At 40.0% G+C, this 16010-nt stretch overlaps 1 protein-coding gene across 1 annotated transcript in view; it reads right to left on the bottom strand.

Moving 5' to 3' along the window:
- IQCM (IQ motif containing M) overlaps positions 1–9708 on the bottom strand; it is a 735830-nt gene extending 726122 nt beyond the window's left edge. Inside the window, exons 1-2 of the mRNA XM_042782394.1 lie at positions 9676–9708; positions 9376–9610 (exon numbers count right to left, since the gene is read on the bottom strand). Of these exons, the coding sequence (XP_042638328.1) occupies positions 9376–9610; positions 9676–9708 (268 nt within the window). The remainder of the gene's footprint in view (positions 1–9375; positions 9611–9675) is intronic.
- Positions 9709–16010: the final 6302 nt, after the last annotated feature.

A 16010-nucleotide genomic window follows, 5' to 3' on the forward strand; every position in this document is an offset into this window, starting at 1 on the left:
AAAAAAAAAAAAAAAAACAGAAAACAACAAATACTGATGAGGCTGTGAAGGGACTGGAAGCTTCATATACTGCTGGTGGGACTGTATAATGGTACAGCCTCTGTGGAAAGTACAGCACTTCCTTAAGAAGTTAGAAATAGAAATACCATATAATCCAATAATCTCACTAGTAGGTATATATTCTAGAGAAATAAGAGCCATGAAATGAACAGATATAAGCACACCCATGTTCATCACAGAATTATTCACAATAGCAAAAAGATCAAAACAGGTTAAGTGCCTGTCAATAGATGTGTGGAAAAACAAACTATGGTATATGCTCACAATGGAATACTATGCAATGTTAAAGAGTAATGCTAAATCTTCTTAAAACAACTTATAACATGGATGAACCCAGAGGACATTATGCTGAGTGAAATTAGCCAATCACAATATTGTATGAGACCATGACTATAAAAACTCAAGAAAAGGTTTACACCCAGAAAGAATCATTCTTTGAAGGTTACCAGAGGTGGGAGGTGAAGCGAGGGTAAATTACTAACTAGAGGGTAGATATTAACATAGGTGAAGGGAAAGGTGGTATACAATAAAGGGGGGATCAGCACAAATGATCAAGGTAGTGGAAGACACAGGGAGCAGCACAAGAGTTAAGGCAAGAAAAGTGAATACATGCACAATCCTGCAATAACAGTAATAACAATAACTACAAGTGGATACTCAGACACTGAAAGTGAACAGGGGTGGGAAGGTGAATGGGACTACACCCATGACTATACATAGGTTTGACAAAGGATATTTCCACCAATATGTTTATACATGCTGTAAACATGTCCATAATTGTAGTAGAGAATGTTGTTGTTGTTATGTGCCATTGAGTCAGACCTGACTCATAGTGACCCCTCCTTAGGTTTCTGAGGCAGTATCACTACAGAAGTAGATTGCCCAAACTTCCTTCCAAGGAGTGGCTATTGGGTTTGAACCGCCAGCCTTCTAATTAGCAGTCAAGTGCCTTAGGCACTACGCTACCAGAGCTTAGAAGATGCAAAGTTATGAACACTTCTCAACCATAACCAAACACCTTGAGGGAATGAGTCACTGAGTCTAGAGGCTCAGGACCATAGTCTCAGTTGACACTAGGTTCAATTTGCATAACATAGTCCACAAAGACAATGTTCTACCTCCAACTTTGGTGAGTAATGACTGGGATCCTAAAAGCTGTGAGCAACCATCTAAGGTGCAACTACTGGTCTCTCTCTGCCTGGAGCAAAGAAGCATAAAGAAAATCAAAGACGCAAGGAAAAAGTCCAAAGGACTAATGGACCATGAGAACACATGACCCTGAGACCAGGACTAAATGGTGCCAGGCTGCCACTGCTGACCACTCTGAAAGGGATCACAACAGGACATCCCAGATGTTGTTGTTGTTGTTAGGTGCTGTCAAGTCTCCGACTCATAGAACAAAACACTGCTCAGTCCTGTGCCAGCCCCATGATCCCCACTATACTGGAGCCCATCATTGCAGCCACTGCATCAATCCATATCGTTGAGGGCCTTCTCGTTTTTCATTGTCCCTCCAATTTGCCAAGCATGACATCCTTCTCTAGGAAATGGTCCCTTCTTAAACATGACCAAAGTAGGTGAGACAAAGTTTGGCCATTCCTGCTTCCAAGGAGCATTCTGGGTGCACTTCCTCCAGGACAGATCTATTGGTTCTTTTAGCAGTCCATGGTACTTTCAGCATTCTTTGCCAGCACCACAACTCAAAAGCATCAATTCTTCTTCAGTTTTCCTTTTTCATTGTCCAGCTCCCACATGCACATGAGGCGATTCAAAATACCATGGCTTGTGTCAAGCGTACTTTAATCTTCAAGGAAACATCTTTGCTCTTCAGCACTTGAAAGAGATCCTTTGTAGCAGATTTGCTCAATGCTATATGACATCTGATATCTTGACTGCTGTTTCCATTGGTGTTGACTGTAGAACGAAGTAAAATGAAGTCTTTGACAACTTCAATCTTTTCTCCATTTATCATGATGCTGCATATTGGTCCTAATGTGAGGATTTTTGTTTTCTGTATATGGAGGTGCAATCCATAATGCAGAGTATAGTTTTCAGTCTTCATCGGTAAGTGTTTCAAGTCATCCTCACTTTCAGTGAGCAAAGATGTGTCATCTGCATAACACAGGTTGTTAATGAGACTTCCTCCAATCCTGATGCCATGTTCTTCCTCATATAGTCCAGCTTCTCAGATTATTTGCTCAGCATATAGATTGAATAAGTATGATGAAAAGATACAACCCTGATGCACTCCCTTCTTGATTTTAAACCATGCAGTGTCTCCTTGTTCTATTCAAATGACAGCTCCTGGTCTATGTACAAGTTCCTCATGAGCACAATTAGTTGTTCTGGAATTCCCATTCTTCTCAACGTTAGCCATAATTTGTTATGATCCACACAATCAAATGCTTTTGCATAATCAATAAAACACAACTAAACATCTTTCTGGTATTCTTTGCTTTGAGCCAAGATCCATCTGACATCAGCAATGATATCCCTCACTCCTCTTCTGAATCCAGCTTGCATTTCTGGAAGTTCTCTGTCAATATACTTGTTTTGGTTACCTAGTGCTGCTCTGTCAGGAATATACCACAAATGGGAATGGGTGGAACAAATAGGACTTTATTCTCTTATAGTTTGGAGGTTTTAAATCCGAGTTCAAAGTGCCAGGCTCTAGGGACTGGGAGAAATCCCCTCAACCTTGAGTTTCAACTCTGCCTCCTGCTCCTGGCCCACTGAAGCTGGAGGCTATTCTTCACTCAGACACCTGCTGGCTGCTGAGGCTGCCCAGCCCAAAGTTGAGAAGTAAAAAGGCACAGTCCTGATGTTACCAAACCACACAGCAGGTCATTAATTCAAGTCCGCTGAAAGTCCCAAGGTTGGCAGAGCATGGCAGACTGCTGAACAATGACACGCCTACATGCAGGCTTCAAGCATGCCATAAGCTAGAGACCATTCCCAAAGCTGCCTCTTATATACATTAAGAAGACGACATTCCTAAAGCAGCTACTCAGCTGCTTGTGATAGATCCCACCATGGACTTGATTGCCAGTTTTATCATGGGGAATAACTACCACCAGCTTCCCAGCCACTCAACCAGGCCCAGACAAATTGACACACAACCTGAACTACCACAATATTGGTGTAGCTGTTTTTGAATTATCTTCAAGATTTTATGTGCATGTGATATCAATGATGTTGTTCAATAATTTCCACATTCTATGCAATCACTTTTCTTTGGAATGGGTAAAAATATGGATCTTTTTCCAGTCAGTTGGCTAGGTAGTTTTCTTCCAAATCTCCTGGCATAGCAGAGTGAATGCCTCTAGTGCAGCATCTGTTTGTCCAAATATCTCAATGGTTATCCTGTCAATTCCTGGGGCCTTGTTTTTCACCACTTCCCTCAGTGTAGCTTCAACTTCTTCCTTCATTATCATTGGTCCTTGATCACATGCCACCTCCTGAAATGGATGAATATCAACCAATTCTTTTTGGCACAGTGACTCTGTGTATTCCTTCCATCTTCTTTTGATTTTTCCTGCATCATTCACTATATGGCCCAAAGAATCTTTCAATATTGCAACTCAAGGCTCAAATTTCCTATTGAGTTCTTTCAGCCTGAGAAAAGCTGAGTATGTTCTTCCCTTTTGGCTTTCCAACTCCATGTCTTTGCACATTTCATTATAATAATTGACTTTGTCTTCTCAAGCTGCTCTTTGAAATCTTCTATTTAGCTCTTTTATCTTGTCATTTCTTCCCTTTGCTTTAGCTGTTCTCTGTTCAAGGGCAAGTTTCAGAGTCTCTTCTGACATCTATTTTGGTCTTTTCTTCCTTTCCTGTCTTTTTAATGACCTTTTGCTTTCTTCATGGATAATGTTCTTGATATCATCCCACAATTTCTCTGGTTTTTGGTCATTGGTGTTCCATGCACCAAATCTATTCTTTCAGTGGTCTCTAAATTCAGGAGGGATATAATCAAGGTCATATTTTGGCTCTTGTGGACTTGTTTTAATTGTCTTCAACTTCAAGTTGAACTTGCATATGAACAGTTCATGGTCTATTCCACAGTCAGCTCCTGGCCTTATTTTTGCTGAAGACATTGATTCAGCTTCTCTGTCGCCTCTTGCCACAGATGTAGTCAATCTGATTCCTGTGTACTCCATCTGGCATAGTCCACGTGTATAGCCACCATTTGTAATGTTTTAAAAAGGTATTGCAATGAATAAGTCATCAATCTTGCAAAATTCTATCATGCAATCTCCAGCATTATTTCTGTCACTAAGGCCAAATTTTCCAACTACCAGTGGTTCTTCTTTGTTTCCAACTTTTGCATTCCAGTCACCAGTGATAATCAACACTTATTGATTACATGTTTGGTCAATTTTAGAGTGTAGAAGTTGGTCAAAATCTTAAATTTCCTCATCTTTGGTTTTGGTGGTTGGTGCGTAAATTTGAATAACAATAGTATTAATTGTTTTTCCTTGTAGACATATGGATATTATTCTATCACTGACAGCACTGTACTTCAGGATCTTGAAACGTTCTTTGTGACGATGAATGCTGCGCCATTCCTCTCCAATTTGTCATTTTCTGCATATGGTTATTGGATTCAAGATGGCCAAAACTGGTCCATTTCAGCTCTTTAATTCCTAGAATATCAATCTTTATGTATTCTGTATCTTTTTTGACAACTTCCAATTTTCCTAGATGCACGTGTCCTACATTCAATGTTCCAGTTATCAATGGATGTTTGCATCTGTTTCTTCTCATATTGAGTAATGCCACTTCAGCAAATGGAGGCCCTGAAAACTCTACTTTATCTAAATCATTAAGGTAGTTTCTACTCTTATGAGGCAGCTCTTTCCCAGTCATATTTTGAGTACTTTCGACCTGAGGGGCTCATCTTCCAGCACTGTAGCAAACACTGTTTCAGGGCTGTTCATAAAGATTTCCAGTAATAGACAGTGTTTCACTACTATTCATAAGGTTTTCACTGGTCAATTCTATGAGAAGTAGATGGCCTCTTCCTTCTTCTGAGTCTGTCTCAGTTTGGAAGCTCCACCAAAACCAGTCCACCATAGGCATCCCTGCTAGCACAGCCTCCAGCCTCATAGCAACATGCAAGCCACCACTATATGACAAACCGACAGATAAGTTCATCTCCCTTAGCTGTTTCAACCGCTCCACTCACTTCCTGGGCTTCCCCCTACTTGTTCCTGCCAGCCCTGTCTGCCACTGCTCCCTGCCACCTGGAAGCTGTCCCCCACTCTCTTTACCTGTTCCAGCCACCTGTCTGCCACTGCTCTCTGCAGGGATCACAACAGGACATCTCAGATAGAGTGGGAGAAAAATGTGGAATTAAAATCAAAATAATAAAAATGACCAGGCTTACTGGTCTGATGAAAACTGGTGGAAGCCTTGAGACTATGGCCTTTAGACACCCTTCAAACCATGAACTGAACTCAACACTATGGCTCAGCTTTCAGCCAAACAACAGGCTTATAAAGATGTACAGTAATAGCAGGAAGGCATACACTCAGAACAATCAACCATACCAAATCAAAAGGGCAGCATTTACCCATGGATAAAACTAAGAAGGAAAGAAACAATGGGAAATAAGGATAAAGGGAAATGGTAAACATAGGGAGGAAGTGGGAAGAGTGCTGTACATTGTAGGGATTGCAATCAATGTTATGAAACAAAATGTGTACAAATTGTTCAAAAGAAAACCATTTTGCTATGTAAACTTTTACCCGAATCACAAAAAAAAAAAAAAAAAGGTGAAAAATGCAAAGAAAATCCACAGTTTATGTCAGGCATTCCTTACTCCTCAAAGTGATATCTTTGCATCCTTCTAGCTCTGGTAGCATAGTGGCTAAGACACTTGCCTGCTAACCAGACGGCTGGCGGTTCAAACCCACCAGCCACTCCTCGGAAGGAAGGTTGGGCAATCCTACTTCCATAGTGATACTGCCTCAGAAACCCAAGGAGGGGTCGCTATGAGTTGGGGCCGACTCGACGGCACTTAACAACAACAACAACAGCTTAATACACACAAATTACACATTCATATTTAAACTTTTAAAATACAAGTAGTATATGGTTTGTCACTATAGATCTCACATAAATACATAAATGTTAAATAAATGTATAAAGTCCATAGTTTCTGTATGGCAGTGATTCCCCCAAACATCTGTCTTCAATCTTAGCCTACTTCTTTCTGTAGTGTTAGATCTCTATTTCCAATTTCTTAATGGTTATCTTCATATGCATGTCTAATTAACAGATATAAAACAATTCATTATCTTACCCATCCCTTTCCCTACCTGTCCAAAACCTGCTTCTTCACTTTAATTCCTGTCTAAATTTAATGTCACCCAGTTTCTCAGTCTAGAAAACTCAGTAACTTTCCCAACTATTTCATTTGCCTTCTTGTTCCTTGACAGAGCACATTCTTTCTTGCCCCAAAAGGGATAATCTAACATTACACCTGGTCACTGAATCCATCTAAATCATGATTTTCCAAAATATGTTCAAAGGAAGATTAGACTCAAGGACATTAATTGTTATAAGATGAAAAAATGGAAATTCTTTGGTCAAATGCTTTGGAGATTGTTGTTACTGCCTGTTGTGTCAGTTCCCAACTCATGGCAAGCCCAATAGAATCAGACTGCTATGATCCATAGGGTTTTCAGTGGTTGATTTTCTGAAAGTAGATCACAAGGCCTTTCTCCCTAGTCTATCTTAGTCTGGAAGTTCCACTGAAACCTGCTCAGCGTTGTAGCAGCATACAAACCTCCACTGAGAGAAGGGTGGTGGCTGCGCTTCAGGTGCACTGACTGGGAACTGAACCAAGATCTACCACGTGGAAGGCAAGAATTCTACCAGTGAGCCACCAAATTAAAAACAGAAAACAGACTTCTTTAATGCAGTATTTCTCAGAGCTTTCAATATACTAATATACAATATAAATCTCCAGGAAGAGAATACAACACGCATTCTTTTCAAACTTACTTGACCAGAGAACCCTTTTGTCAAAGTAAATCATTCAGGACTAGTTTCAGAAGACTACAATTTTGAAAAATGCTGTTGTAACATTCCTCCTTCACACTGCTTGTTTAACCATTTAGTCATTTAGTCCCTTGGCATCTATTTCCTAGACCATCTCTTCCCTGGACAACCTCATCACTGACCTCTCTGCTTCCATTCTCTCCATAGTCAATGCCAGTTTTATTTTTCTAGCAGAAAGATCAAATCATGACTCACCCCTCCCCCACCCTTGGCTTTAAAATCACCCTTAGCTTTCTCTTACATATAGGTTCAAATCCTGTTGTCATTGTTATTGTTGTGTGTCCTTGAGTCTATTCCAACTCACAGAAACCTGAACTACCCCACAGGGTTTCCTCACAGATAAGGTTTAAACTGCCAACTTTCTATTAGCAGTCAAGTGCTTAACTATTGTGCCACCAGGGGTCTTTGTTCAAATCTTAAGTTTGCTATAATATTCTTTTCATCTTTGTCTCCCCAACTCCTAGCGTAGTACCTTGCACAGAGAGGAATCATTGTTGAAGGAAAAGAAATATATATAAATGAATGAACAAACAGAACGAGATCTTCAGAAATAGTATAAGAGAAAGAAAGGGAGAAAATGTGGAACAGAATTCAAATTCCTAAAAAATTCAGACTTACTCAATCAGGTGAGACCAAAGAACTCTCTGAGTCTATAGCCCTAAGAGATTCTTACTGAAACTATCTCATGAGATCATGTTTTAATGAAGTAACAGAACAGCATACAAAATAAAGGATATTAGTACAGTGTTCTAGTAAAAAAACATCTATATGAGACCAAAAGGTCAACGATTACTCTAAACCAAAGATAAGAAGATAAAGGAGCAGGGAAAATAGAGTACTGGAAATGGAACAACCAGAGCACAATTGAAGAGAATGCTGACATATTGTGAAAAAACGTAACTAAAGTCACTGAATAATTTATACAAAAATTGTCAAATGGGAACCTAATTTACTATGTAAACTTTCATGAAAAACACAATAAAATATTTAAAAAAAAATAACATAAGAAAATATTAAGATTGGGTATAAAGGAGGCTATGAAAGCTGTAACTATTATTAGTTGCCATAGCATTGATTCTGACTCATGGCAACCTCACGTGTTACATACAGAGTAGAACTGTGCTCCATAGATCTTTCTTGACTGTAGTCTTAATGGAAGCAGATCGCCAAACCTTTTCTTCCACACTATCACTGAGTGGGTTCAAACGGCAATCAAGTGCAAGCTGTTTGTGCCACCTAGGGTCCTTATCAGAGCTATAACTAGAAAAGTGATCTAATGGTCTCTGGTGGTGTAGTGCCTAAGGCATTTGACTGCTAATCAGAAGGCTGGCAGTTCAAACCCACCAGCCACTCCTCAGAAGGAAGATTGGGCAATCTACTTTTATAGAGATTCTACCTTGGAAACCCAAGGAAGGGAGGCTATAAGTCAGGATAGACTCAAAGGCAGTGAGTTTGGCCTTTTGGCTTTATTTTAGCCACTAGGCTCAGGGCAACAATACCATTTTCCTTAAATAGACCTTGAGTTTCCACCTTACCAAGTTTCTGAATAAGAATAACCATTTACTATAATTTGTCTTAAGGGAGTAATCTACAACTCCCAAAAATATTTTTAGGATTTGGATAAGCATACTCACAAATAGCATACCAATTCCTCAACATTAGAATTCAGGGCTGTAAATCAACAAGTGCTCTATTTTTTTGTTTGTTTGTTTGTTTTTTAATTTCCATGGGGTCAATTTTGACTCATAGCAAGTCTAGGGGAAAGTAGAAATGCCCCATAGGGTTTCCAAGGCTATAATCTTTACAGAAGCAGAATGCAACATCTTTCTCTTGCAGAGTGGCTGGTGAGTTTGAACCAGAGACCTTTCAGCTAGCAACTGAGCTCTTAACCACTGTACCACCAAGACTCCATAACTGCCTTAGTAACAGTGCAATAAAACATCTCTGAGGATTTGTATTATAAAGAATATCACTCTGATAGAAGATGTAGCTAACCAATTTTGTTCTCCTAAATTTCTCTTTCCAATTAGTATGTTCTCTTCTCAATTTCTGGTGGCCGCCAACAGTTAAAAGCTCTACTAACCATGATTCCCTGCCTCCCATGGTTAAAATTTAAAAGTTTGAGCTCTTTCTTAACAAGAAAATTTCATTACAAGTAAAAAGTTTTGACTGTTGGCTTGCTTAATTTCTTCTTTCCACCAAAAACTTTCTTACCTTTTGCAAATCGATGTGTAGAATCCTCATGTTTTTCTTTTGCATGAAAGGAGGGTGGCTCCTTGAAAGAAGTTCGGTGTGAAGAGTCTTTAAAAGATTCATTTTTGCTCAATTCCTTGGGGAAACAAATATTTTTGCATGCTATCTGATGCTCTTGGACCACACCAAGTGTTTCTCTTTTTTTAATCTCCATGGGTATGTATTTTCCAGATTTTGTTTTTTGGTGTTTATTTCTAAAAACATTTATAGAAGTTGCTTGAATTTTACTCTATGAATAAAACAAAAATAATTTTTTATAAAATCATATATCCACCAAATAAATTTTCAAATTACCTTACAGTATAAAACATTTACTATAAACCACATGACAGTGATTATGTAAATATGTTACCCTATGTAGTAATCCAAAAGCCCTTCACAAGCATTAAGGGTAACTTAAAAAAAAAAAAAAAAAAATGTAGATTTTTAAAATTTTCTCCTCAAATGTGATATTTCTAAATATAACTTTAAAGTCCATTTTAAAATAGCCATTTCAAATAGATGTATAAGAATTTAATTATTTTCAAACATCTATAAAATGGTAACCTCTTTCTCTGCTGGAAACAACTGAGAAGCAACTGAACATGCATGGAGATGGCTGTCAATAAAAGCATATTAATAATCAGATTTGTGTTTTAGATTCCATCATTCACCTAAATGCTTCTGAATATTGACCACTTTAAGCAACAGAAAAAACAATAGAACTCCAGATCATTGATACATAATTATCTAAATAATGTAGTTTCAATCATCCTATTGCCCATAGAGAGCTCTATAGTAAAGGATTAAAAAAAAAAAAGCTTAGACAAATTAAATTCAAATTCTTGTCAGTTCAAATACTTGCCAATTCAAGGTGCCATCCAAGGAGATTTTGTTGTTGTTATTAGTGCCGTAGAGTCATCTCTGACTCATAGCAACTCTATGCACAGCAGAACAAAACACCACCCAGTCCTGTGCCAGCACCATGGTCATTGCTATACTTGAGCTCATCATCACAGCCACTGTGTCAATCCATCCTGTGGAAGGCCTTCCCCTCTTTTGTCGACCCTCCACCTTAAAAAGCATGACATCCTTCTACAAGGGAATGGTCCCCTCTGACAACATGACCAAAGTAGGCGAGACGAAGTCTGGCCATTCACGCTTCCAAAGAGCATTCTGGCTGCACTTCCTCCAGGAAAGATCTGTTAGTTCCTTTAGCACTCCACAGTACTTTCAACATTCTTCACCAGCACCACAACTCAAAAGCATTGACTCTTCTTCGGTCTTTCTTATTCATCATCCAGCTGTCACATGCATACGAGATGATTGAAAATATCATGGCTTGTGTCAGGTGCACCTTAATCCTCAAGGAGACATCCTTGCTCCTCAGCACTTGAAAGAGGTCACTTGGAGCCAATTTTCCCATTGCTGTACGTCATCTAATGTCCTGACTGCTGCTTCCATTGGCATCGATTGTAGAACCAAGCAATGTGAAGTCTTTGACAATTTTAATCTTTTCTCCATTTATTGTGATGCTGCTTATAGGTCCAGTTGTGAGAACTTTTGTTTTCTTTATATTGAGATGTAAGCCATACTGCAGACTGTATTCTTCAATCTTCATCAGTAAGTGCCTCAAGGCATTCTCACTTTCAGCAAGCAAAGTTGTGTCGTCAGCATATTACAGGTTGTTAATGATTCTTCCTCCAAACTTGATGCCATGTTCTTCTTCATATACTCAGGCTTCTCGGATTATTTGCTCAGCATACAGATTGAATAAGTATGGGAAAAGGATACAATGGTGACACACTGTCTTCTTGATTTTAAACTATGCAGTGTCCCCTTGTTCTGTTCAAACAACAGCCATCTGGTCAATGTACAGGTTCCTCATGAGCACAATCAAGGGTTCTGGAATTCCCATTCTTCTCAATGCCATCCACAATTTGTTATAATACACACAATCAAATGTCTTTGCAAAGTCAATAAAACACAAGTAAACATCATTCTGGTATTCTTTGCTTTGAGCCAGGATCCATCTGACAGCACCTATGATATCCCCTGTTCCACATCCTCTTCTGAATCCATCTTGCACCTCTGGAAGTTCTCTGTCAATATACTGCTGCAACTGTTCTTGAATTATCTTCAGTAAGATCTTACTTGTGTGTGATATTAATGATATTGTTCTATAATTTCCACATTCTGTGGAATCATCTTTCTTTGGAATGGGTACAAATATGGATCTCTTCCAGTCAGTTGGCCAGGCAGCTGTCTTCCAAATCTCTTGGCATAACACAGTGAGTGCCTCCAGTGGGGCATCTGTTTGTTGAAACATCTCAGTGGCTATCCTGCCAATTCCTGGAGCCTTGTTCTTCGCCAATTCCTTCAGTGCAGCTTCGACTTCTTCTTTCAGTACCATTCATTCTTCAGCATATGCCACCTCCTGAAATGGATGAAGATCTACCAGTTCTTTTTGGTACAGTGACTGTATATCCCTTCCATGTTCTTTTGATGCTTCCTGCATCATTCAATATTTTATCCATAGAATCTTTCAATATTGCAACTTGAGGCTTAAATTTTTTCCTCAATTATTTCAGCTTGAGAAGCACCAAGCATGTTCTTCCCTTTTGGTTTTCTTACTCCAAGTCTTTGCACATTTCATTTTAGTATTTGGCTTTGTCTGCTCAAGCTGCTCTTTGAAATCTTCTTTCTATTCAGCTCTTCTATCTTGTCATTTCTTCCATTTGCTTTAGCTACTCTCTGCTCAAATGCAAGTTTCAGAATCTCTTCTGTCATTCATTTTGGTCTTTTTTTCTTTTCTCATCTTTTTAGTGACCTCTTGCTTTCTTCATGGATGATGTTCTTGATGTCATCTCACAATTATTCTGGTTTTCGGTCATTAGTGTTCAATGCATCACATCTATTCTTTAGATGGTCTCTAAATTCAGGAGGGAAAATTCAAGATCATATTTTGGCTCATGTGGACTTGTTTTAACTGTCTTTAACTTCAAGTTGAACTTGCATATGAGCAGTTGATGATGGCCTGTTCCACAAACAGCTCTTGGCCTGGTTTTGCCTGAAGATATTGAGCTTTTCCATTGCCTCTTACCACAGATGTAGTCAATCTGATTTCTGCATGTTCTATCTGGCAAAGTCCATTTGAATAGCTGCCGTTTCTGTTGTTGAAAAAAGGTATTTGTGATAAATAAGTCATCAGTCTTGCAAAATTCTATCATGCGATTTCCAGCATCATTTCTGTCACCAAGGCCAAATTTTCCAACTACCAATGATTCTTTGTTTCCAACTTTTGCATTCCAGTCACCAGTGATAACTAACATATCCTGATTGCATGTTCAGTCAATTTTAGACTGCAGAAGCTCATAAAAATCTTCAATTTCCTCATCTTTGGCTTTGGTAGTTGGTGGATAATTTGAATAATAGTCATATTAACTGGTCTTCCTTGTAGGGGTATGCTTATTATCACTGACAGCATTGTACTTCAGGACAGATCTTGAAACATCCTTTGTGATTATGAATGCCACACCATTCCTCTTCAAATTGTCATTCCCAGCATAGTAGACCACATAGCGTTCTGATTCAAAATGGCCAAAACCAGTCCATTTCAGCTCACTAATGCCTAGGATAATAATCTTTATGCACTCCATTTCATTTTTGACAACTTTCAATTTTCCTAGATTCATGCTCCATACATTCCATGTTTTGATTATTAATGGATGTTTGCAGCTGTTTCCCCTCAATTTGAATCATGCCATGTCAGCAAATGGAGGTCTCGAAAGCTTTACCTTATCCATATCATTAAGGCTGGTTCTACTCTGATGATGCAGCTTTTTCTGGTCCTATTTTGAGAACCTTCTGACCTAAGTGGCTTATCCTCCTGCACCGTATCGGACAATGTTTCTTGGCTATTCATAAATTTGCATAGTAATTGATCAGACAGTGTTTCTCTGCTATCTGTAAGGTTTTCCCTGGACAGTTTTTTAAGAAGTGGATGGCCTCCTCCTTCTTCTTAGTCTGTCTCAGTCTGTAAGCTGTTAAAACCTGTGCACCATGTGCAACTCTACTGGGTCTGAGACACCGGTGGCACAGCCCCAAGCCTCATAGCAACATGCCACCACATGGGACAAACTGACAGACAAGTTTGTCCCCCTTAGCTGTTCAAAACCTCTCTACCATCCCCACCCTCACTGTACATAGATCCCTGCCTCTTTCCCACTGCTTGGGAAGGGCATGGTTTGGGTCCCTGGCCTTACCTATATCTCTGCCTGTACTTCTTCACTCTGTCCTGGTCCCCCGACCCCCAGCTTTTTCTCTGCTTTCCTGCTGCTTGGAAGGGGTGTGGCCTGGGACCTCAGCCTTACCTGGATCCCTGCCTCTGCTTCCTTGCTCTGTCCTGGTCACCCCCCCCCCGGCTTTTTCTCTGGTTGTCCTGGCTTTCCCAACACTTGGGATGATCATGGCCTGGGTCCCCGGACTTACCTGTATCCCTGCCTCTGCTTCCTTGTTATTATTAGTACCCTATAATTACATTTTGTCAAATAACAAAAGATATAATATTATGTTGTTATTATTAGATAAAATTCTAAAAACTGGCCAAGGTTCTAAGGTGCATCTAACTCTGTATACTAAGAAATTTTCATCTAATATGCCTACCAGTGAAATCAAGATAATTCAAAGTTGTTTCTAAAATTGGTCAGGGGAGATTCAAAATGGAGTCTTGTCAGTAAGCACCACGCTATTTCCCTCTAGCATCTAAGTGCTTGAAAAACTAGGTACAGCAGTTTGAATTAGGGATTTTGGTGCTCTGAATAGCTCACTGAATCAGAGTGCACCAAACACAGAAGAGCAGAATTAGCAGAAAGGCACAGGAGATTATTTAAGAAAGAGCTACCTGGTGGAGGACAGATGGGCAGCCAAGAGAGGTCATTGGAAACTTCCTGGGGTGGTCACTGACTGGCAGGTGAAGATGGCCACCTGGGATCTCCATGAGCCAGGAAAAAAGATACCCTGTGTCAGAGTGCCAGCGACCACTCCAGTGTCCCAGCAGGCGGTGCCAGGGATCCGCCTCCAGCACCAGAATTTGTTGGTGATTTGGATCATCTGGGTGCAGGCGGGCGTGCACACCACAGCTGAGGCTTGGGCAGAGAGCTTACTGTTGCGCTGGGGAGGAGACCCCCCTCCCCTCTCAGTGGGTCACTGGGTGGGCTTGGGTCAGCCTGGGAGACATTGTGCTTATCTTTGTCACAGATAACAGGACTGCAGTTTGCTGGCAGGTACTCTCCCGACTCCAACACAGCTGAAATTGCACACATCTTTGGCGCTGCAGGTGGGCGGTATCACTCCATATACCAGAGCCATTAGCAGTCTGGCAGGATTGCGCCAGCACCTCGGGCAGATGGGGCAGGGAGAGAAAGGAGGCCACAGCTGAGTGCGGTCTGGGGAATTTGCCTTGGATCAGCTCTTTGGTGCTGGGGGGCCTCGGAGGCAGGGTCTTTGAGTGTGCCGGAGCCTGGCAGAGGGTTGCAACTCCCTAACAATGGGAATGTTTCCTGAGATTGAGCCACAGTCTTGTAAATAACTACATCATCAATAATAGCCAGCACAAAGCCCTAGAAAATGACCTTAGCAACACCAAGCTTTCCTTCTTCTGTTCCCACCTTGTCCACCAATAACTTCACTCTTTAAATAGAAGAAACCATATTCAGCCAATTACCATAAAACCTCCCACTTCGAACTCTAAACTCTCTTTACGACAAAGAGAAACACATATCCATATTCCACACAGTGATTCCACCATCACAAAGAAAACAGCAGAGCTGCCCAACATACCTGAATCAATAATAAAATAAAATATTCCAGCTTCACCTTTTCAAAATATTAAACCATAAAACCAAGACAAAACAAATCAACACAAACCAGCAGATAAAGACAACCTAAAGAGACAGTGCTCTACCAGATTCCAGGGGCTTAAGAAGAGGTACTAATGTCCAATAACTCTCCAAGAACTCTCCAAGAACTCACTGGACCTGCACGACTGAAAAGGTCCTAGTTTACACCTTTTTTTTTTTTTTCTTTTCCCAGTTCCTGATTAAAAAAAATTATTTTTTCTTTCTTTCTCATTTTTTTCCTTTTTTTTTTTTCCCTCATGGTTAACCTCATTCCTAGCTGGGTCGTTTTTTTGTTTGTTTGTTTGTTTTACATTTTTTTTTCTCATTATTCTCCTTCTCTAACTTTTTTCTCTTACTGCTCTATCCCCAGTTATTGCAGGTTTTCCTGTTTCCTTCTTCTTTTCTCCCCTTTTTCTTTTTTTGAGTCACTGTTGCTGTGTGATTTCATGGTGTATTTTTGTCCATGTGCTTTTAGTTTTTTGATGGATATTCAATTGTAATTTTTGCCTAACTGAGTGGGAGACAGCAACAGTTCCCAAAAGATAAAAGTATACCCACACCTCCTGCAACTTCACTTACTGAGCAAGAGTCAGCACTTCCTTCTCCACCAAGAAGAGCCTGAATCAACCTTGTCTGCACTTCACAAACAATTAACAGAGATCTTAGTATGATACCATGATGCCTCGGAGACAACAGATCATCACAGTCCACACAAAAAAGCAGGATAAAGTGGTAGAAACAAGGGAGCAG

The sequence above is a fragment of the Orycteropus afer genome, unplaced genomic scaffold, assembly GCF_000298275.1.
Source record: "Orycteropus afer afer isolate SDZICR_OR568_19922 unplaced genomic scaffold, OryAfe1.0 scaffold00297, whole genome shotgun sequence".
In the NCBI taxonomy this organism is placed as follows: domain Eukaryota; kingdom Metazoa; phylum Chordata; class Mammalia; order Tubulidentata; family Orycteropodidae; genus Orycteropus; species Orycteropus afer.